Source organism: Pinus tabuliformis, chromosome Q, assembly GCF_031772625.1.
Source record: "Pinus tabuliformis cultivar Carrire ecotype Pingquan chromosome Q, CPIR1, whole genome shotgun sequence".
Lineage (NCBI taxonomy): Eukaryota > Viridiplantae > Streptophyta > Pinopsida > Pinales > Pinaceae > Pinus > Pinus tabuliformis.
In genome coordinates, this window is record NC_142296.1 from 1162607952 (window position 1) to 1162633352 (window position 25401).

Genomic DNA, 25401 nt, shown 5'->3' on the forward strand with positions numbered 1-25401 from the left:
CTGCTGTGTGGATAGATGTCCCTTCTTGTTAGCGTATTAGAGTCTCAACAGCTGCATCAAATATGTATATATATCATTTACAGCGTATCTATACTTCTCATATGCGTTGCGGCTTCATGAACTGTGTATACTATAATGTGCGTAGATATCGTTTTCATTACAGCATATGAATAACGTGGAGTTACCATACTATGCGTAGATAGGAACTGCGTGGATGTCTTCAGTGTCTGCGGGATTATGACTACGTCTCCCTCTAGCTACTCTTGAGTGTGTTTAGAACATCTGCATCTAGGGCATCCAACGTATTCTCTTTTGTGTCTTCTCCTTCTCCAAAAACCCAAGACGTGGAGAGGAGGAGTTCACATGGAGAATGTGTTGTACTAATGACTCCAAATCCTCATCTATTTATACCACAATGAGGATGATGAATAGACACGTCGGTTGGGCTTCTAGAGCCTACGTAAGAGCTGGTCGGCTTGATAATAATTACATAAACAAAATAAATTCATATCTCCATAAATACTTATCGGAATCGGATGATCTTTGGATCAATCCTACACCTCTCGATGAGAGGGATCCAATAAAAATATCAACTACCATAAATAAGCCGACCCACATGGAGTTTGGCCCTAGTTTCCAATTTAATATTATGTTTTTATTGCTAACTTGTTATTTTTGAACATTTAATCACTTATTGAAATCTTTATGCTTTATATTGTTATAGATTCTTTAAAGTAAATCATATGTTTGCATGTTGATAATTCACCAAAGAGGTTTATTTTGGTAGATAGGGATACCCCCTGGCTACTAGGAGTTGTCTTAAAGTGAAGGGATATATGTACTAAAGTGACAGTGTCTTGATTCCCATATTGTTGCCCCAAGTTAGCAGCTATCATTAGACTTTCCACTAGGTTGCTAGTTCATGTAGTAACAACTTGCACTTGGCTCCACCTAGTTTTCCAAGCACAAGCATATCATAGGAGAGAGTTGAACCTTGGTGGGGGAAATAGCAATACCTCACTTTCATCGACTTGAAAAGACACCATCAAAAACAATAGGTTTACATAGGTGTAAGTTTTCTTTGAGAAGTCCAATCCTAAGAGCATTTACAAATAATTCACCTTGTAATCATGAAGATCCACTGTATTTGGATAGAGCATGTTATTAATCCTCCCTACTTGTGCATACATTCTCATAATGAAGCACAACAATACCATCATCCATTTCCAGTTTGAGCTTGCTCTCTTCTTTCCTTGGAACAATACAGCACTCATGTTGGGACATTTTTTTCTAATGTTACTTGGTTGGCACAATTAATGTTTTCTATTATTATTGTCTCCCCGACCTCAAGTTTTTCCTAAATTTCCTTTATAGAATATCATTAAGCTACTACTAAATCACGTTCAATGTTCATCTTTTGTATATTAATATGATAGAATTTAGGTGAATTCTTAATGGATATTATTTCACACATTTAGTGTAGAAGGCACAATAAGGTGCTGCTATATCACATCAAATAATATAAAACATCTCACTATCTTCCCTAACATTAATGACATACTTTCTACATAACTTCCTTTCAACATAATAATGTTCAAATGACACTAAATAACTATCACCATAAATACACTAACTAAGAACTGGTCAAAGATTTGTATGACAATATATTGTTACATAGATTGAGGCAACATCGTAGATGAGGAATTTGCCATTTTTTTGGATCCTCTATGTGCAAATCTTCCCATGTCACATTGAAACCTTTCTTTCATTGTAAAATTTCCTTTGAATAATTTTTTGTGGCCATGATGGTTAATATTCCACTCTCTAAGGTTGCAACCATATCACATCTAGTTAGATGGTCATGTTCTCATTAGTCTCAATTTTCTCATGTTGAATAAGATGAACGAGGTCATAAAGTAATGTTGTTGGCCTGGATTGGATATCCTAGTGCAATATTTCTTAAAATCCCCCATGAAGAGATTTTACCTTATTAGTGAGGACATCGACAACCACATTCCCTAGTCTTCATACAGGAATGTCACATTCTAAATGAACATATCATCCCTTAAGATGCCTAGTATCCTTGCACTTCATGGATTCCCCTTTAAAGGGATGTTCAAATTTAGTTCAATGAAAGGGTGTGCTAAAGGTACCCACAATATGGTTGGCGAATTATTTTTTTAAGGCCTACCTAATATTTGAGAAAACGCATTAACATTCACCCCTCATAATGCTAGCCTTGGTTGATCATCTTGAACACCAAATAAATCTTTTTGCTGCCACCTTTTGAAAATATTGGTTTCTTTTATATTATAGGTTATTTTTTCATATACAAATGTGAGCATATTCGTTATGCAAATGAAGATACATTTGAAGTGAGAGGAAAAAATTCCTTTGAACATAGATGGATGAGAGTTAGGATTCCTCATAGAGATGGAAGTATCATTAAAGCACCCCCCCCTAAACCCAATCCCAAATGAGACACATGAATGAATCATGAATGAAGAGATGGTCAATTTGAATCATAAAATGTGGAGCATTATGAGGGACCCATGAATCCTCATTTCCAAATGTTGTTTGAGTGAGATGAAGAGGGTTTTGTATAGTTATTTGGGTTTCAAACCTTATCCCAAATTGTTACGAGGTTCCCAAGTGAAGCTTCTATACTAGTTGGGTAGATGTTTGGATGATAGTGAAATTTCCAATGCGTTTTTCCCTACTGAAGTTTGTCATTGTCAAATCTACAAAAAAAATTATGTTTGTTGCGCCGAGAGCCGCTCTACAACATAGTATGGGGGTAGATTGCAAGCGTAAACATTTAACACAAACATTTAACATGTCATGCTTAACATTTAACATTTTTAATCTAATGTCGACCCTATTTAAAAATCAATCTAATTATTATTACGTATAAACACAATAAAAATTAAAATATAAAGAGGTTTACGAACACTCAAAAAATAGGTACGGTAAATAAATAAAAATATAAATAAACCAAGAGGTATGGTAAATAAATAAAACATCTTTTTATACTTACTCTAGAGGTATTGTAAATCAATAAAAATATAAATAAACTAGAGGTATGGTAAATAAATAGAACTTCTTTTTATATTTACTCCATAAACCTCTTTATATTTACGAATCTAAAAAATGAGGTTTTATTTAGCTGAAGCCTATGGACCAAATACCATGGGACAAATTATTATTAATACCATGAGCCAAATACCATATTTATAAAAGAGGTATTGTAAATAGATAAATATAAAAGAGGTATAAAGAAGTACCAAACACCAAATTTGTGTACAAGACCCCCTTGTTTGTGGGACATGACCCCTCTAGTTTTTGAACTTATGACCCCTTAGGAGGAAACACATGCTCTTAACCATTAGACCCACTCAAGTTTTATGGTAAAAATATAAATAAAACAGAGGTATGGTAAATAAATAAAACCTCTTTTTATATTTACTCCATAAACCTCTTTATACTTACGAACACTCAAAAAATATGTTTTATTTAGGTGAAGCATATGTGCCAAATACCACGGGCCAAATTATTATTAATACCATGCAAAAAAACATTATTAACCCTAATATATTATTATTATTATTAAATTTAATATTTATTTTAATATATTATAATATTAATATTATTAAATTTAATAACTTTGGATTAATACAATATTAAATTTGTTATATTATAATATATATTAATATATCATGATATATATTAACTCTAGATATATATGGGAGGGAAGAACAAAGACATAGAGTGATAGAGGTGGAGAGAGAGGGGGAGTGACAAGGGAGAGATGGTGATAAAGTGAAGGAGAGGGGAGAAGAGGAATGGAGAGAGAGAGAGGGAGAGGAGTGAGAGAGGTAGAGAAGGGTAAGAGAGGGAGAGGAAGACACAAGTATGGAGGGGGGAGAGAGAGAAGGAGAGAGGGAGGGAGATAGTGAGAGGATTGGAGGGAAGAGAGAGAGAGGGGGGGAGGTAGGAGAGAAAGGGAGAGAGAGGACTTGAGAGAGAGGGAGGGATAGAGAGATGATGTTGGAGGGAGGAGAGGGAGGGAAGAAGAAATACATAGAGAGTGAGAAGTGGAGAGAGAGGGAGTGACAAGGGAGAGAAGGAGAGAGAGTGTGTATATTTAGGGGGTGAGATAAAGAGACAAAGAAGGAGAGATGGAGAGAAGGGGTAGAGGAGGAGAGACAAGGAGAGAGGGAGGGATATAGTAACAAAGAGAGAGAGAGAGAGAGAGAGAGAGAGGATTGGAGGGCAAAGAGAGAGAGAGAGAGAGAGAGGATTGGAGGGCAAAGAGAGAGAGAGAGAGAGAGTGAGAGTGATGGGGAAAAGAGAAAGAGAGAGAGAGAGGTTTGGAGAGCAAATTTAAAATTAAAATGATCAGATTAATCTTAGACATATTTAACATATTTAAAATGATTATATTAATATTAGATGTATTTACATATTATTGATAAAATTAATCATATCTTTATTAGATTTTCCTTGGTTGCACACGACAGAAACGAGCCTAGATCCATCTTAACTCCGAACCTATCAAGCGTTGAGAGGGATCAAATCTCTCGAGATGAAAGCATCTTTTTTGAGCGCAAAACTTGAGGAAAAGTTTGCACCTCAAGAGATTTGATCCCTCTCGGTGCTAGATAGATCCGAAGTTAAGATGGATCTAGGCTCGTTGTAGTACTCACCAAAGTTTTGATCTAATTTCCTTTGACAACCCGACTAGCTATGAATCTAATTGCTTCCATTTACAAAAATACTATGACCCCATGAAGACGTTGTTGATGATCACATTCCTCTTAGAATTAATGTAACTTGAGTCTTTGCTAGTCCTTGATTATATTTGGCTCCCTCAAGGGTAGATACAACTACCTCAAATTTTAAATGTTAGTTATAAATATGTATTAATTGATCTATATCTAGTTTACTCAATTTTCTAGTAAGTACACAAAAAAAAACAAAAAAATTGGGTTAAAATTGAGAAAGATGTGCAATTTTTTTTATGAGACATTATTTATACCAATATTTTTGAGATATGTATTTCTACATTTCAACCCTATACAAAATACATAAAATTTCTAGCATGTAAAATAATATTATTATTTATCATCATAAAACATATAGAATCTTAATAATAATAATAGTTTGTTACACCACTAAAATGTAAAAACACAAAAAATATTCAAAAAAAAGTTAGGGTTCATAGCAGCCTCACGCAGCAGCACACAGCTGCTCTCAGTGGCCTCCTGCTGCTAAGGATCGATCAACATGGAATCCTAAGAGGACGAAGAGCCTCCCTCAGATAACCAGCGAGAAAATGAAGGAAAAACAAAAGCTTTCGCTTCTCTCATTTTTGCAATGGGTCCGACAAAGAACCGACCATCAGTCACCAAGTTTGTTAAAAGATTGGAATACATCCTGGAAACATCACTTCCTCCAACTCTTCCTCGTAAAGCAGCACTCTCCTTGGCAGACCGTGGATTAGTTGGGCAGTTTATAGGGTTATGGCCATCGCCCAAAATAGTCCAAATATGGGTAGAAAGGAACTGGTCTGCAACAATAAATGGAAAAATCTCAATTAGGTTATGTGGAAGAGGATACTACACCTTCCACTTTGAAACCAAGGAGGATCGAGATCTAATATTTAGGAATGTCCCGTACTTTACCGATACAAGGGGTTTGTATCTAAACAGATGGACGTCAGATTTCGACCCAGAAATGGATATACCCAATGCCGTCCCCGTTTGGGTCAGATTGCCGCATCTTCCCCTCCACTATTGGGGAGACGATTCAGTTAAAGCCATAGGAAATGCAGTTGGGAAATACATAGACAAGTGTGAGCCAAAGGAAAACATGCACGCATGTGCCAGAATCTGTGTAGAGGTGGATCTAGGAAAAGGGCTTCCAGAAGCCATCAAAATCAAAGTGGATCAGTGGACACATATACAACAACTGGACTATGAACAAATCCCCTTCAAATGCAAGGTATGTCATGAATATGGTCATTTTGCTAATAGATGTACAAAAAAAAAGATAATGAAAATGAAAAGATTGAAGACCCGGAAAACAACTGGGAACAGGTCAAAAGAAAGAAGGCAGTCCATAAACAACCAAATCTTTCTTCTACGCAACCCTCCATATCCTCTGATCTCCATCCTCTATCACCAAAAGCTAACAACAATTCTCTTGCTAGCCTCAACCCTTTTGAGCCATTGGATCCCTCTGTCCCCCCATCCCCCGGACCCAGATCTAGATCTAGATCCAGATCCCCTCACCACACTCCCTCTGCCCCCCCATCCCCTCTGGCCCCAACCACCCAAATCTCACCCCCTCCCTCAGTAGACAGAATCCTAACTAGAAAGCAGTCAAAGGAAGCTCTCCCAAATGTAGAAAAAAAAAGTAGGAAGAAAGACAAACAAAGAGCTGAGGGATGAAGCAGCAGCAAAGGAAATGGCATTAGGAACACAGCAACCTATGGAAACCTTCTTAGGAAGGAACACAGGAAACAACGAAAAAAGCCAGCAAAGAGGGAAAGGAGCCATGCACCACCCAACAAGCAAATAATGATAGTGGTCTCCTGGAATTGCCGAGGATTGGGATCATCCATTAAAGAAAATGCCACAAGAGACATTCTGGCAAAAGAAAACCCAGACATCCTTATGATTCAGGAGACAAAAACAAATAGCCAAGAAACTGAAAATATAAAAAAAAATTAAAAATTATGAAGGTGAAGCAATACAAGCAATAGGAGCATCAGGAGGTATCTACACAATATGGAAGAAAGGAATATGGGAATTAATACACCACAAAAAATATCAGCACTGGATACAAACAGATCTAATGCAAATTAGTACAAAAGAGAAGTATAGTGTCATAAATATATATGCCCCAAACCACTACAAGGAAAAACAGGAATGCTAGGCCACCATAAAAGAAGCACTAAAAGAAACACAAATAGGAAAAATAATTATAGGAGGAGACTTAAATTTGGTAAGAAGTATAGAAGAAAAGTTTGGAGGCATATATCACACAGACCCATCCAGGGATGCACTAGAAGAAATAATGGAACAACACAATCTTTTAGACATCCCCCCAAGCAACGGGAAATACACCTGGAGCAATAAAAAAGTGGGCAAAAGCAACATAAAAGAAAGGTTTGACAGAATCCTGATATAAGAAAACATAGCAACATCGTATAATGCCATTAAAACAAAAATCCTCCACACCACGACATCCGACCATAAATCGGTGGCAATAGTCATGGGCAAAATGGAAAATCAAGGACCGCTCCCATTTAGATACAGCTCAATTTGGGACAGCAATACAGAAATCAATGAATTAATTAAGGAAGCATGGGAACCAAGAGTATCCAGATCACCACAATATATTTAGGAGACAAAATTAAAAAATGCAAGAATCAAGTTAAAGGAATGGGCAAGAGCAAATGAAATTTAGAAAAAAGAAAAGAAAAGAAAAAAAGAATTATAACAGAGAATGGATAGCATGCAAATTGAAAAAGAAGGCAGAGAAGAAGGCAAACAAGATTATCTAAGAGAAAAGGAAATCTTTTGGGAAATATACAAGGAAAATAGTAAAGAAGAAGAAGAGGTTAGACATCCAGAAGCCTGTGGCTCAATGCAGGGGATAAAAATACATATTTTTTCCATAACTCAATGAAGATTAGAAGAACAAGAAATCAAATAGAAAAAATCCAAGTGGAAAATCAAGAGGTAAAAGGTGCGGAGGAATTAAAAAAAGAAGCCCACAAGCACTTTAAAAATTTGTTGTCAGCAAAAGAAGAAATGGCTGAATATGAAGATTTCCTTTAGCACACAGAAAAATAAATAAAAAGAGATCAAAATGCAGAAATGTGTAAAGAAATCACAGAAGAAGAGGTAGTGGCGGCTATATGGAGCCTGCATCTGGATAAAGCCCCAGGGCCCGACGGATTTACAATAGCATTCTTCAGATCTCATTGGTATACAATCAGAAAAGATTTCTTAAGAATGGTGAAGAATGTTTTCAAAAAAAAAAAGGAAGCAACACAAAATCCTCCTACCTCGCTCTAGTCCCAAAGGAGTCAAATCCCTCCACCTTCAACAGGTATCGCCCTATATCTCTATGCAATTCCTCTTATAAGATAATAACAAAAATAATTGCAAACAGAATCAAGGAAGTGCTACCAATAATCATATCTGAAAATCAAGGAGGATTTGTGCCCAACAGGCAAATCATAGATAATGTAATTATTGTACAGGAAGCTGTACACTCTAGTATGCTAAGGCAAGAAAAAGGCATAATAATTAAATTAGATATGGCAAATGCATTTGACAGGGTCAACCATCCATATCTCATGGCTGTTCTTCAGAAACTGGGTTTCTCAAGAGAAATAATAGAAGTCATCCAGGCATGCATCTCCACCCCTTGGATTGGCCCCCTCATAAAGGGAAGGCTAATTGAATTTTTTCAAAGCACAAGAGGACTCAGGCAAGGATGCCCCCTCTCACCCTTCCTATATATTATAATGGCTGAAACTCTAAGCAGAGCTTTAGAAAAACAAAGAAAAGAAAGAAACATTACAGGGCTCAAAATAGCAAAAAGAGTAAAAACAATCAACCACTCACTTTTTGCGGATGACACCCTCCTGCTGGGAGGGGCATCAACAATAATAGTAAGAAGGTTCAAAGAAATTTTAGATGATTTTTTTTACAGGTTTCAAGTGGGCTTCTGAATAACACAAAATGTAGAATATATGGATGGAACACCACCCCAGAATCATGCAAAGGATTTCACAAATATTAGAAATCCCAGTATAGGAAAAATGGACCCATTTCTTTTACTTGGGACTTCCAATCTCAAAAGAGAACATGAAGGCAGAAATATGGACTAAGAATTGAAAAAATGAAAAACAAAATTCAGAGCTGGGGTATGATGTGGTTAAATATGGCAAGAAGGGTTATTTAAATATGGCAAGTGCACACAAACAAATGGAGTTAATCTTAAGAAGCTTTCTATGGCAGGGGGAAACAAGAAAACACAAAATTCAGCCTGGTGAGGTGGGAGCAAGTAGTGCTACCATACGAACAAGGAGGCCTTTCTATTCAGATACCTGGACTCATGAGCGCAACCCTAGGAATGAAGATAGTATGGAGATTGATCACTTGAAAAGAGAGTTGGTGGAAAAAAAATCTCATCTCAAAATACATGGATGGTTTAAGTGAAAGATTGCTCAATGGAAATATCCCAACAAGACAATGTACTCAAGCTTGGAAGCTAGTAAAAAAAACAATTCCTCTAATGAGTAGCTACATCTCTAAAACCGCAGGGAATGGAAAAACAATATCGATATGGGAGGACAGAATCATGGGAAAAGAACCACTGAAGACTCATCCAGAAATAGAAGGCATCCAAGAGTGGATGAAAGGAAAAGTATTAACACTCTATTCTCAATTTCTCTATGGAACCAAAAGGATTGGAAAGATTGGAAACTCTCAACGATACCTGCAAATCTGGAAGGGCAATGGAGCAAAATCAAGCAGCTCCTAAAAGGGGCAACACCAATCAACTATGATGAAGAAGATGGATACCTCTAGGATCCTAGTGGTGGGCGTTACACAGTCAAGACGAGATACAAAATCCTACAAGAACAACCAAACCAACAAGATTGGGACCCTTGGAAAATAGCCTGGAAATCTAAAAGCTTGCCTAAGATCAAGATGTTCATCTGGACTCTTTTAAAAGGAAAGGTATTAACCAGTGAAAACTTAAAAAAAAAGGTTTCCAAGGTCCATCAAGATGTTCATTATGCCAACAGGCTGAAGAAAACATTCAACATTTATTTCAAGAATTCATTTTTGCTAAAGAATGTTGGCAACAACTTATAAGCCCCTTGGAAATAAGAATAAATTTTGGAAAGCCGTTGCCGGATTTTCTACAAACACTAGAGAAGGCCTATCCATATACAACAAAGAAGAAAGTCACAATTCAAAGAATATGGAAATGCATCCCAGTAGTACTATGCTGGCAAATTTGGTTGACAAGAAATAAGTGCATCTTCAAAAACCAAACTCCAAGAATAGGGAAAACTCTATCAAAAATGTGGGGATTAACTTCTGAAATCCTCAACGTTAAAGGAACAGCACCAACAGATCACAACATTCTACAACAAGAAGACGAGATTGGCTCAGCAAAGCCATAATAAATAACAATGGACAAAAAGGACAGAGGAAAGCAAACTCAGGAAATATTTGGAAAATAAGAATGAGTGAAGAGGAACTAGAAATATGGAAAAAAAAATCAGAACAGATACTGCCTCTACTTTGATGGGGCCTCAAAGCATAATCCGGGAAAGGCAGGGGCAGGGGGATTAATCCTTGATCCTAATGGGAGAGAAATTGTCACATATGAATGGGGACTTGGAAAAATCTCAAATAATAAGGCTGAAGCATACAACCTGTTGATGGGATCAAGAATGATAAAAAAAGAGAAATACAAAATCCTATAATAATAGGAGATTCAGCCATAATAATAGAGGCAATGGCACGAAATAAAAGCCCAAGTAATGAGTTCATGAACAAAATTCTCAGAAGAATTAGGGAGAACCTTGAAGACTTTGGCGATGTAATCTTCAGACATGTCTTGAGAACACATAATCAACAGGCAGATTATTTTGCAAATCAAGTAGTGGAAAAAATTGAAGGGAATATTCGTGAAAATCAGGAGGAATATCACAACTCAGTCCCATAATAATCAACAAAAGATCATAAGTATGAGGATCCTAAAAAATAAGGAACAAAGCACAATGATAAAAGAAACAAAAAATAAATCAATAGTAAAAAATCATCAAAGGACACTCCATTGCAGACAAAGGCAGAAAGTCACGAGAATGCAATGGAAACAACTCAGTAGTTCAGAAATTCGCATGAGTATAGGAAGGCAGCAAGATTACAATCTTGGTCACGAGAATCATGTTGCAGACCATCCCATTGGAGGTAGTCACTGGAGTGCTCAAAAATGCTATAAAAGCAGAAGGAAATCGAATATTTCAAGCAAGCATTTCATGCAAATTTGTGCTCACTCAGAGTTTCTTTGCTCCCCAGTTCAGCGATCAGGGCCGTCGCCCTCTCCAAGCCCTTCGTGCAAATCTATTACCTTCCCTGCCTCTCTGCGAATTAATTCGCATGGAGCGGAGTTTGGGAACGAGAGCCGTCCGATCGATAGATCTAATGGTCATCGCAAGGGGAAGGCACACGGAAGATAGCTAGCAAAAAGGTGGTTTTCCTACAGGAAATGGTATTTCGGGCGAGCAAAAAGTAGTAATGTTAATTCGGGTTGGGCACCTGATTCCATTAACTACTCGACACGTAGCAGCGTAGGAGAGAGGAAACAACAACTTTTCAGGTGGGTAATCACCGTGCAAGTGGTCCACCCGAAATCACCGTCAGTTGTTGAATCCAGTGGTGATGATCAACGGTGGAGGGTCGTCGATCATTTTGTTGACCAGGTGAAGTCACTACCGTTGGATCTAAAATCAGATCAACGGCTTGGAGCAAAGTATTCATATCGCATTGGCGGATTGTTAAAGGGGAGCGAGAGTCGTCTAATCGACAGATCTAACAATCATCGCATGGGGAAGGCACACAGAAGATAGCCAATGAAAGGTGGTTTTCATACAGGAAATGGTATTTCAGGTGAGCAAAAAGTAGTAAGTGGTAATTCGGGTTGGGCACCCGATTCCATTAACTGCTCGACACGTAGCAGCGGAGGAGAGAGGAAAAAACAACTTTTCGGGCGGGTAACCACCGTGCAAGTGGTCCACCCGAAATCACTGTCAACCGTTAGATCCAGTGGTGATGATCAATGGTGGAGGAACGCCGAACATTTTGTTGACCGGGTGAAGTCACTACTGTCGGATCTAAAATCAGATCAACGATGGAGAGTTAGATCCGATGGAGTAATGGACGACAGAGATTAGAGCATGTAGGGAAATGCGATGAAGTTTGGACCGTCGGAACGGAGAGCTGGCAGGGAATGGATGTGCCGATTTGCGATGGGCCGATACTCCGATGGCCGATGAAGCGCAGATCGGAGATCGGAGATTACGAAGGAGCAGCGCTCCCACGGAAGGCATTAAGCAGAACTTGACCTCAGTTCTATTATGTCACATTCAAAATAGCACTCAGGAAAGCGCAGAACAAAAGAAGCGTGGACAACAACAGTGAAGGAAGCAGTAGCTCAGGCAAAATAAGACTCAGGAAGCACAACAGAGAAAGGAACAGTAAGCATCACAAGAGGAAGATCAAGAATGATTCATCGACTGCAAGAGTCACTCAAGGATCTCAGAAGAAGCAGTGGCATACTACAAAAATAACACAATGAGCAATGAAGGAGAGAACTCGGTCAATTATGACAAGAAGAACCAACCAACTCAGGAACAATCAATCTACAAGCCATGAAGAAGTTACAGTGAATCTATGATTTGTAAATTTACTTTCCTAGTAGGTCAATTTGTTAGGCAGTATTCAAGAATAGTCATAAAAATACATGAAATTTTGAACTCAAGCATAGGAGAGGGGACTACACTCCCATCTCATTGCTCAGTTTACTATCATGCTATAGTCGATTGTAATAGGAGCTTGCTCCAACAAAGCTTTTGATAATATATCAACTATCCAACCTTGTTAAAAAAAAAATGTAAAAACACAAACATTTTAACTAATTACAATAATTTATATAATTAAAAAATACAACTTTACAATAGAATTTCAAATTTTTGGCTACCTCAAGGGTAGATACAACTACCTCAAATTTTAAATGTTAGCTATAAATATGTATTAATTGATCTATATCTAATTTACTCAATTTTCTATTAAGTACACAAAAAACAAAAAAATTGGGTTAAAATTGAGAAAAATGTCTAATTTTTTTATGAGACATTATTTATACCAGTATATTTGAAATATGTATTTCTACATTTTAACCCCATACAAAATACATAAACTTTCCAGCATCTAAAATAGTATTATTATGTATCATCATTAAACATATAGAATCTTAATAATACAATTTTTTTATATTAACATTAACCCATACCCTGTTCCTTAAATTACATCATGCATTAACAATTACTCCCCTCCCTCTTATATATAATACAAAGAATATATTATTAATTCTGTGCTTCTGTGTACTCATTTGAAACTATAATAGGATAAGGTTGCCTCCCTTCACTATTTTTTCATTCCCTTGCATATTTCATGAATCATCAAAATCATTTCATCAAACATCAAAATTGGAATGCTAACGTCTCACCCCTTCATCATTTCTTGCTTATGTCGTTCATTTAACCAAACATCAACATTGGTGTGCTAACATCTACCTCATCATCCTCGATTGAGCTGAATTTCACAATTCATGGATGGTGCACTTTCCATCAGTGTCCACTATCCTCCTCCTGACTGCAGTCTTGCATTTTTCAGGTCTCCCATCCATAGATGCAATCTGCTCAAGATAAGAAGTCCATGTTATGGTGCTAGAATTTTAAGGCTACATTTGGCCCAGTCTACTCTATGTTCCGCTCGCACCACTGGTCGAATTGTGGTTGAGGCTGAAGCTGGCAACTATGGCGGATGGGATCATTTGGATCCTTCCAATTCTGTGTCGAATTCCACTCCGTGGAATTCATTCTGGGATTTGTTGGAAAGTAGTAAGAGAGGGAAATCTTTACTCGTATTGAGTTTTGGGCTTATTCTAGGCTGGTCATTAGCGAGGGCGAGAACTACATGGTGGCTCTATTTCCCGCTCTGTGGGGTTGTTTATTTCATTATTTTACAGGTGGGTCTTCACGAGGTTATGCAAGAGGCTATTTGTCATCGCAAGGCTAAAATCCAGAGAAGGAATGATAAAATTCCAACAGGCTCGTCTTCCTCCGGTAAAACAATCATATCAGATCAAGTTGCGGTGTTGTCGGGTGAACTTGAAAGGTTAGTTGGAAAATTCTCATCTTTAGACAAAAATATCCAAGCCATTCTTCTGCAGAATGATATCAATTTGGATGAATTGAAACATGGTTTGGATTCTTTAAAGAGATTAGAAGCCACAATCCTAGAACTAGATGAAAATTCCCATTTTGTATCTTCAACTAAAAAGGTAAATTTGGACCAACAAATGCATGCTTCTGTATCCGGAGAAGAGCAATTTTATGGGAAGATTCATTACTTGACCGACGAGTCTCAGCAAAATCATGGTGCCCATTTAGATGGGCAATTCAGAAATATGCGAGGTTATCTAGATTGGAATGGATTTCATATTGTACAATTCTGCAAACGTATGTTTGAAGATAGCTTAGTTCAAGAAGAGGATGAGCCAAAACCATCACAAGTCAAAACAGGGACTCCTTATAGCAAATTGGGAAAGCTACAGAGAGAAATTGATTCACAATCCAAACATGTTGTTCCAAAACCACCAGCTGTTATGAAAAAGCCTGCAGGTATTAATGGCGAGCTTACAAAATCGTTTGAATTAGGGAACAAGAGCTTAATCACCAATGAGGTTGCAGCAACTCCAGAAACAATGGATTCTTCGAGTCAACCTCCCGAAGACGTTAGAGTAGTCAATAATGTTAAGAGGGGGAGTAGCCAAATAAGTACTGAAAGCCCAGATAGAAGTTCTTCAGAGGAGAATCGTACAAGTACGAAAGCTGCTGATGATTATGGTCATGAAAAGCTGCAAGTGCCTAACAAGGATGGATCTATTTCAGAACAGTTTGGAGGAAGTGAACAATTGGGTATTAAAAGCAAAGGAAAGCCTCTTGATAATGGGGAAATGATCAGCAAAAGCTCGGCAGAAAAGCTGGATGAAGGACACACCATGAAATGCTCAGATAAAGTTAAAGGATTTCATATAAATACAAGAAGAAAATCCCAGGGTTTTAGAAACCAAGTTGATATTACAGGGCAGTCTACTATTGAAGACCAGAAGGACAACAAGCCTCTGACATCATTTGTGACAAAAAATGAAGATATGGTGAAAGAACAGGATCTATTGGAAACCGATAAGGCCTGTTTAATTTCCTCAGATCAGTCAAGTGTTCCTGAAAATTCTTTGTATCTGTCCAAATTGAGTGAGCCTGATGATTCGCATCCTAGAACACAAGGTGGTAAGCATGGAAACAGAGGCAATAATAGTGATAGGAATAGAGAACGATATAAAGTTTTAGACAAAGTATGTCCAGGGAACATAACTAGTTCGGACTATGATCGTCAAGCCAGAGTCAATAGGAGAACAGTTGCAACCAGTTCAAGTTATGTGGAAAGTTCGGATATAAGCAATGCCCAAAATTTATCGTCAATCTCAAAAAGCTTAATGGATGAGAAGTTCCAAAGTTATTTGGACAAGGGAGAAGCCCTTTTAAAAGAAGCTCAAAATGGCTTGAAAGGTAAAATCGAAGTGAGTGCTGCAGAATGCTTGCTATATGAGGCTGCAGATTTATTTTCTAAGGCTGCTGCTATTAACCCTTCAAGCTTGGTAGCTGTAGGACAGTGGGGGAATGCTTTGCTTGTTCATGGAGAACTTAAGCTAAAATTGAGTCAACAGTTGAGGAGTTTGCTTATCTCAAGAGATGACTCCTTTATTGACAAGGGACAAAAGTGGCAGTTTGATGAGTTGAAGCTAGCAGTGACAGAAAGAGAGACAATTGCAGAAACGATACAGGAGGTGTGTGAAGAGTGCGACCAACTTCTAGTTGAAGCTGGAAGGAAGTATCGAACTGCATTATTATTGGATAAACACGATGTTAAGTCCTTGTATAACTGGGGACTTGCACTCTGTTTTCGTGCTCGGCTGACTGAAGAGGGGGGAGAGGTAAGAGTTATTGTCACTTCTAAAAAAATTCTCCGATGCAAATTACATCATCTTCACTATAGCTAACATGTTAATGTAATCAGATGATTTTGTATTTCTGTTGGAGTTTTCAGTTTTTGATTTTACTGAAGTTCAAGTTTTGTGCAGTCATATAGCATGACAATAGTTGATAGTGGTAGAGGGAGAAATAACCTGCTTTATAAAAGCTGTTTTTATAATGGTTCTTTTGTGCATGTAATTTTCTAGTAAAGTCTCATTTATTTAGTGGGAAGTTGTGAACCTTAGCAATGCAAATAAGGATATATTTGATTAATTAGAGAAGGTAGAATGTTGAAAACACTTGACCATCCAGTATGATATAAATTCTTATAAGTAGACTGGGGGACAACCAAGAATTATGAGGAATCCAAGATTATGGATGTGCAAAGTATAGTATAAAAAAACCTAGCTTTTAAAGCTGTCGGAAATAATGTTGGGGGGGGGGTGAATTAGTATTAGCAAATCAATATAACTTTTCCATTTCATACTCTGATTTATATACACCACTTTAGTTAAGGGAACCTGCGTGTACATGCAACTGTGTTTAATGCAACTAGCCTATATCCAGTAAACTTATGATTCTGTTAATTCATCATATGTTGATCTTTAATCAGTGCATCAGAACTTAATTAACCATGTAAACAGAAACAGGTGCAGTAAAAAAATAGAACAGATCATCACACATAAAAAACACACATGAACACCATGATATAAGGTGGAATTCCAATGCGGGACAAAAACCACCTGCTGCTGTCTTCTTTTAATATAAGAAAAACATGTTTACAATTTTGTACTGGCGCAGATTCATACCAGTACGCAGGCACCCACCTGCAGAAGGCTACAACCTTCTCTCGTTCTCTAGCTACTACTGGAAGGGAGCTACAACCCCCTGGCTTTTGTACTAGCCGATATATTTACTAGTACATAGGCGCTGACCTACAGAGGGCTACGACCTTCTCTCTACCTCTAGGGACCATGTTTCATAAATTTTCAGACTAGATACTCCTGGATCACAACACCATTATATGAAGGCCACGTTTCATCCAATTTTCATACTGGACCTATCAACAACATTGAAGTTCAAAATCAATCACCACTTGAACATTCAGAATACTGTCATCAAAACACAGTCACTAGAACACAGAGCAAAACCCAAAACTTTGCGACACCCACTAGGACCAACTGCAAATTCAGATATCACATTTCATAATGTATACGCGACTTTGATGAACCAAACCAGCGTGTATACACGCTTTTACCAAAGCCAACCAGCGTGTATACACGCTTTTACCAAAGCCAACCAGCGTACAGATCTGAAAATAATTACTTATACCTTCGCTGCAATTTTCTACTTCAGACATACCCAGATCATCATACATAAAGGATAAAACATACATCAGTTTTCAGATCTGAACTATTCATACCATATAATGATAATGCATTTTAGTCTTCATGATCCCGGTCCATCAACCTTCATTCGCCACATAGGTGAATCCTTAGCAAAGCATCACAAACCCATAACCTGTATGCTGGATCTCACACTTCATCAACTATTCAATACTTGCTCATTTTCCTCACCCTGGCCTAATGATCTTCTCCTCCTTATATAGGTTTAGGCCTCTCCCAATACCATGGTCAAAAATCACGTAGGACCAATACCTTGGACCCAATACCTGGGGTCAATACCTCGGACCAAATACCGTGGACCAATACCATGGACCAAGACCATGGATCAAAATACCATGGACCAAATACCACGAACCAAAACTTAGTTTTCCAACATGTACGTGCCTTTCCTTCTGTGAAAGTGCATGTGTATGTTATACGCTTCTTTTGGTCTGCTAACCCGCGTGTATACACGCTTTTGTCACGGTGAAACTGCGTATACCTCTTTCTAATCATTAATTCTTTGTTATTGACCTGCTGCACTATGATTTGTCATCTGAGTGAGTTGCCATCAAGGACAACACCTGTATCATAATGCCAACAATCTCCCCCTTTAGACTTGATGGCAACAACAACACCAAGTCACTCTCCCCCTTTGACATCAAGGGCAAAGGGCGGACCAAGATATTCTCTCCCTTTTGATATTCATTATGTTGTCCATACACCCCCTGAGTACATGATGAAATCTCTGATTGAGCTCCCCCTTTGTACATGCTAAGATGTACTAAACCATCCTTGCTCCCCCTGAGTACATGCAGAGTCTTTTATAACAATGACCAACAATCTAAACAAGACCATGATAGTCATCAACAACTATCATATACCATATATGATCTGCACCATAAGCATCTGTCACCAACGTTCTTGGCCAACCAAAAATAATTAGCAAGATGTATCATTTAGCCACATAAGCATCAACACCAAAGATTTCTAACCATAATGCCAACAATGCATTATTCGAAGCATATGCTCCCCCTGAACCTGTGCTAACCAACACATACCATGACCGAACCATATCAAACTTCTTTTCTTGAGTTTGTCTTGCTGCTTTTTCTTCAGAGCACCATATACGCGACTGCACAGTCTCTAACTCGCGTATATACGCAACTTCGCTTCATAATAGCTGCGTATGAAAATTGGAATACTGAAGTTTTACACATTCAACTTCCCCTGGGTCTGTCATGTCTGCAAACTGAGCTATGCAACATCTTTCTGACAATAATTTTGTTTTCTTCAATACCTGGGATTCAGATGATGTATGCTTCTTTTGGTTTGGTGTTCGAATTTTTCTCCTGCACTCCTTTACTTTATGTCCAAACTTGTTACACGCATAACATCTTACATGTTTCATATTCCTTTTATTGCAATCAACAGCTTTGTGACCAAACATATTGCAAGCAAAACAATATCCCTTAAAGTACCTGGAAACTGATGATCTTTCTGTGTGACGGCCTTGAACCATTCTACTTCTGCATCTTGCTGCAACATGTCCAAAGTTATGACATACATAACACTCAACATTATTCATCTGAGAACATAACCGACTATCACTTCCATAGTTTGGAGTAAAAGATTTTCTTTGATGGATTTCTTTCCTTGGTTGTTGATGTGGTTGACCTCTTATCTCCTTGTTGAGCATTTTAGGTTTTGCATTAGAGTTCCTTGCCTCACCCTGAGAGCTAGATTCGCCTTCAACAGATTCATGAAAACCAAGACCAGTTTTGATAGCAGGGGATCTTTGACTACTAAGAATATCATCCAAAATCTTAGTACTGTCTTGAAATCGTAACAGTTTATCCTTTTCTTCTAATTTACCTTTTAAGATATTTACCTCAACCTGATGTTGCTCTTCCTTTTCCAGATGTTGTTTCTTCAAGATTTCTGCAGCCTTTCTTCCTTCTTCCACTTGTTGCCTTAATTCGAGAACTTCATGTTCTTGTTCTTCAAGAGCTTCTTCATTCTGCCTTTTTGATTCTTCAAGATCTTCTTTTAGAGAGAGGATCTTAGATTCAAGTCTCTAGATTGTTATACTTTGATTATTTATTTCATTTCTTAATGATATCACTACATCCTGCAGCCGCTCTCTTACTCTGGTTACTCCCTCCAGCTAAATTTTCAATTTGGTAACTTCTTCTTCTTCTACGTCATTATTTTCATATGCCATGAGAAGTTTAATTTCTTGATTATCTTCATCACTATTGGACAAGCCATCACTATCATCATGAGTATAATAACTTCTATTACTTTCTTCAGATATCTTTCCTTTTTTATGAGGGCATCTCGCAGCATAATGACCAACTCTACCACAGGAAAAACATTTGAAAGGTAGCTTACCTTTGAACCTTCCAGAACCTCGTTGAAGCTTCTTGACAAAATTTACCTCATATTCATTTTCTGAAATGTATCCTGATTCATTGAGTTTTTCTTTTCCCTTTGTTGATGCTTTAAATGCGACTTCTCTCATATCTGATGATCCTCCTTTTCTCATCTCAAAAGCAGTTGGGATTCCATGAAGTTGCGTCGTAGTGATATTTTGCAAATCCTGTTTTTCTTCTATGGTAGACACTTTGGGTTCAAATTTAGCAGATAAGGATCTTAAAACTTTTTCAACTAAGGTAACTTCCTTTATCTCTTCACCCAGATTCTTCATATAATTGACACCCTCATCTATACGTAGAAAGTAACTAGCTATGCTTTCATCACTATGCATCTTAAGAGTTTCATATTTAATTCTGAGAGTTTGAAGCTTAGCACGTTTTACCTGAGAGTCTCTTTCGTAGCTCAGAACGATTTTGTCCCATAATTCTTTGGCTGATTTGAGCTACATGACCTTGACAAACTTCCCAATAAAATAGTAACAACTTTGGCATTGGTTTCATATTGCCTTCTACCTGCCGTATCTATAGGAATTGCTAATGGAAATGTATATCCTCCTTCCACGATTTTCCAAACATCCGTTCCAAGCGATTGTAGATAGGTTGTGGTTCTTATCTTCCAGTAAACAAAATTGCTCCCATCGAAGATTGGCGGTCTGATGGCTCCCTCTCTTTCTTGATTACTCATGATGATGGATCTTCCTTCAAGCGATCAAGCTTCTTTTGAAGGACCTGCTCTGATACCAATTGTTGGAAATAATACTGAGAGGGGGGGGGGGTGAATCAGTATTAGCAAATCAATATAACTTTTCCATTTCATACTCTGATTTATATACGCCACTTCAGTTAAGGGAACCCGCGTGTACACACAACAATGTTTAATGCAACTAGCATATATCCAATAAACTTATGATTCAGTTAATTCATCATATGTTGATCTTTAATCAATGCATCAGAACTTCATTAACCATGTAAACAGAAACAGGTGCAGCAAAAAACCAGAACAGATCATCACACATAAAAAACACACATGGACACCATGATATAAGGTGGAAACCCAATGCAGGACAAAATCCACCTACTGCCATCTTCTTTTAATATAAGAAAAACCTGTTTACAATCTTATACTGGTGCAGAGTCATACCAGTACGCAGGCACCCACCTGCAGAAGGCTACAACCTTCTCTCCTTCTCCAGCTACTACTGGAAGGGAGTTACAACCCTCTGGCTCTTGTACTAGCTGATATATTTACTAGTATGTAGGTGCCGACCTATAGAAGGCTACGACCTTCTCTCTACCTCTAGGAACCATGTTTCATAAATTTTCACACTGGATACTCCTGGATCACAACACCATTATATGAAGGCCACGTTTCATCCAATTTTCATATTGGACCCATCAACAATATTGAAGTTCAAAATCAATCACCACTTGAACATTCAGAATACTGTCATCAAAACACAGTCACTAGAACACAGAGCAAAACCCAGAACCCTGCAACACCCACTAGAACCAACTGTAAATTCAGATATCACATTTCATAATGTATACGCGACTCTGATGAACCAAACCTGCGTGTATACGCGCTTTTACCAAAGCCAACCAGCGTACAGATATGAAAATAATTACTTGCATCTTCGGTGCATCCTTAGCAAAGCATCACAAACCCATAACATGCATGCTGGATCTCACACTTCATCAGCTATTCAATACTTGCTCATCTTCCTCACCCTGGCCTAATGATATAGGTTTAGGCCTCTCTCAATACCATGGTCTAAAATCACGTAGGACCAATACCTTGGACCCAATACCTGGGGTCAATACCTTGGACCAAATACCATGGACCAATACCATGGATCAAAATACCATGGACCAAATACCATGGACCAAAACTTAGTTTTCCAACATGTACGTGCCTTTCCTTCTGTGAAAGTGCGTGTGTACATTATATGCTTTTTTTGGTCTACTAACCCGCGTGTATACGCGTTTTTGTCACGGTGAAACTGTGTATACCTCTTTCTGATCATTAATTCTTTGCTATTGACCTACTGCACTATGATCTGTCATCTGAGTGAGTTGCCATCAAGGACAACACCTGTATCATACTTGTATCATAATGCCAACAAAAGCGTGGTGCTAGTTACTATGGGTTATGCAATTTCTTTCATTGAAATATTTAGATTTTATTTTCTTGATTACGAGGTAAAAAAAAATTGGATTGGGAAATTGAGAAATCTCTTGATCAAATTATTTATATTTGCTCATACCAAGTTAAAAAGATATCTGCAGCAAATAACTTAGTATTTATATTATCATGACCGAGATATTAATACTATTTTCAATTGAGAGATAATTTGGACAAAGTCTAGATCGAAAAGCTTTGATATCAACCTTGTTTGCCAAGAAGTAACACAACTTTTCATTTTCACTCATCTGTGTGTGGGGGTGTCTATACCTATATACCATATAGGGTAATAATATATATAAGGGAACCTATTCTAAGGATGTTATTTGTTACCTAGACACATTATGTAGGTACATACTAGAGCATGTATACCTATAAGTAGGGTTAACTTATAGTATCCTATGTAGCTATATACAACCTTAATATAGAATATGCCTTAGGTGCATATATATCCCAGTATTCCCTATAACAGTGCTGCCAATAATGGAGCAAAGCAGGAGTGTTGTCAGTGCACTATTTCTTAGAAAACTGCTGGAGTGTTCTATATATAGTATATATTTTTATATATTATAATGTATATATATTAAAGAAACATGCATAGTGTCAAGTTAGTTGCTTAAAAGATGAAAACATTCATATTTCTGCTACTTGTACGTTATTCTAAAGTTATAAATGTCATTATAGTAGATCAGTCATTGGAGCATCAACCATTTAATACTACACAGATAACATCAACCATCTTGCAGTTAAAAACTCACAAAGGTTTAAACTAGGTCTGGATAATAGGAAGCATGGTAGACTATGAATTTCTCAAATGAAATAGGCCAACATGACTAAAGAGTTATGTTTACAAAATATACCGTGTGCCTAATTTCTGAAATAGATATTTCATATTAGAAAATAGAATTTGAAGTATAAAATTTCAAAGTCTGAAATGACAAGTAAAGAAGTGAAAAAAAAAATTAGTCTAATCTACTATCTACTTTTACTTCCTTTTGGCACTGCCATGACCACTGCGAGCCTCACACAGTTGTGATTGTGGAGGTAACTATGAAGATGAAGTTGGACCTAAAGCTCTTGTTGCTAGAGCCCTAGTTATGATGACCATGGCATTAGATGGGGGTGGCATCTCAACACTGTCATCATCATCAAAAAGGCAGTCTCCAAGTATCTATAGAGTGAATGCTCCATCCTCCAAATTGCCTCCCCACTAGATATTGTCCCAAGTCTTATATGTGTTATCCATCTTTTCCTCCTCACGATAATGATACAACAATCACAAGTTGTAATGCACATAATCCAAACACTCCACCTGATTTCCATTCAACTTGTTTCTCTTGATGATGTGTATGAAACTGTATGTGATCCAACACTTCTCTATGGAAGAATTGTTCACAACATGTGAAAGCACTTGTTTTTCCAAACGCTAGAGTTGTGAGGTAGAACCACCACACATGTTCCAACACTGAAAATAAGTCTTATTCCCCCAATCTCTAGTTGGATGGATAGAACCAAATAATCCATGGGCACTTGCTCCTTTAGCAATTTGTTGCATTATCAATGATTACATGAATTACCTTGGATGAACCAGGGTTGCAGGGGAGTGCCTCTCCCCCCCTTCCTCACGTCCCCGCTCCCAATTTGTGCTCTGGGCGGGAGCGACTTGGGAGTGCGCTTTCGGAATCGCTCCCGGCGAAAAAAAATGCTCCCTGGTTTTTCGGGAGTGTTTAGTCTTTTTTTGAAGTAATATTCCAAATGCAATTTTGTTTCAAAGAAACGTATAAGTTTTGAGTGGGGCAACCTAATGATCAAGCCTATGGCCCTAGTATTGATATGCGATTCATGGTAATGTTAAGAATTTAAGTAAAAGTGACATTCTCCTTAATCTTCATTTTTATCCTTTTACTTAAATTTTTAACATTACCATGAAATGACTCAGGATGTTTGAGAGTTGTTCTGACCTCATTGGATTTCATATGGAGAAAGTAGAATTTTAGATTTCGTTCAAAATCCAGCAGACTTATCAAATTTTCAGGATTTCAGGATTGGGGGGATTGCAATGTTTCTGTTGAATTTTGTCATGTATTAAGGTATTGAACTCATATTTAATCAAGAGCACCAATCCCTCTATGTAACTTGATGTTAGTGACATTGGTTGTTGAACTCCTCTATCATGACCCTCCTAAAATGTTAAAATTGGCAACCAGGGCAAAACTTCATGTGGGTCATCTTATTCATGGCTAATAATATTTTCGTCGAGAGGTGTAGGATTGATATAAAGATCATCCAATTCCGATAAATATTCATGGAGATATGAATTTATTTTGATTATGGAATTATTATCAAGCCGACCTACAACTCATGTAGGCTCAGAAGCCCAACAGCCGCATCTATTCACCCACCAACGTTGTGTATAAATATAAGAGGACTTTTCCTCATTTGGACTCACTCATCTCATCACATCTCTCTCTCTCTCTACTGCGCAGATATGAGTCTCTTCTCTACTGCGCTGAAATGGGTCTCTCTCTCTCACACATGTGAAGCCGGAAGCTGTTGAATTTGAAGCTGCAACTGCAGAAGTAAAGATTGACTTGCGTGGCCTAGAAGATCTCCTCTTTGGAACTGCGCTGTAGGTTCATCTGAACCTCCTTTGAAAGCCGCAACTTTTGGTGGTGGAATGAAGTCAATCCGACGAACGGTTTGCAAGATATCGACTGCCCTAGTTTGAAGCCGGAAACTGCTGAAACTGAAGCTGCAACTGCAGAAGTAAAGATTGACTTGCCTGGCCTAGAAGATCTCCTCATCTGAACTGCGCTGTAGGTTCATCTGAACCTCCTCTGGAAGCCGAAACTTTTGGTGGTGGAATGAAGTCAATCCGACTGTCGGTTTGTGAGATATGGTCTGCCCTAGTTTGATAATGAAGCCGCTAATGCTGATGCTACTGATCTAGGGTTTGCTACTGCTGATATGAATCAGATTTATTGTACTATTTCTCTCTGCTGAATTATTGAAGATAAAAGAAGATTTGATCAAAGGGTTTCCCCACACATTGTGGGGTTTGTCCCTGGCTAGCCGCCACATCTTGTGTCTCTTGTCTTGGCTTGTTTTTTGTCGGTCGTTTAATGTTCTATCTGCACTTTACTTTATGTACATGTGATTGCTAATCGGTGGAATATAATAAGAAAAAGAAGTAAACTGTTATAAGCATAGAACATACCATAACTTAACATGGTATCAGAGCTGAGGTGAAGACAAAGCCCGAGCAAGAGCAAGAGCAATCATTGAAGAGAAGATTGGCAAGGCTATCCTAAAAGAACTATGGGGCCATCAACACTCTTTCCTGCCGAAGACAAGCTCCGTGAGAAAGCTGACTATCACGGATGGAAGATGTCTATCGATCTAACCCTTGAAGATCAAGGAGTGCTGGACCATGTAAGAGGCAATATTGTTGAGCCTTCATCAAATGCATCTGCTGCTACC

At 37.9% G+C, this 25401-nt stretch overlaps 1 protein-coding gene across 1 annotated transcript in view; it reads left to right on the forward strand.

Annotated features, from left to right (window-relative positions):
• Window positions 1-13259: 13259 nt before the first annotated feature.
• LOC149223786 (uncharacterized) overlaps window positions 13260-25401 on the forward strand; it is a 171276-nt gene continuing 159134 nt past the window's right edge. Inside the window, exon 1 of the mRNA XM_089385919.1 lies at window positions 13260-15876. Within this exon, the coding sequence (XP_089242045.1) occupies window positions 13429-15876 (2448 nt within the window). The 5' untranslated portion in view covers window positions 13260-13428. The remainder of the gene's footprint in view (window positions 15877-25401) is intronic.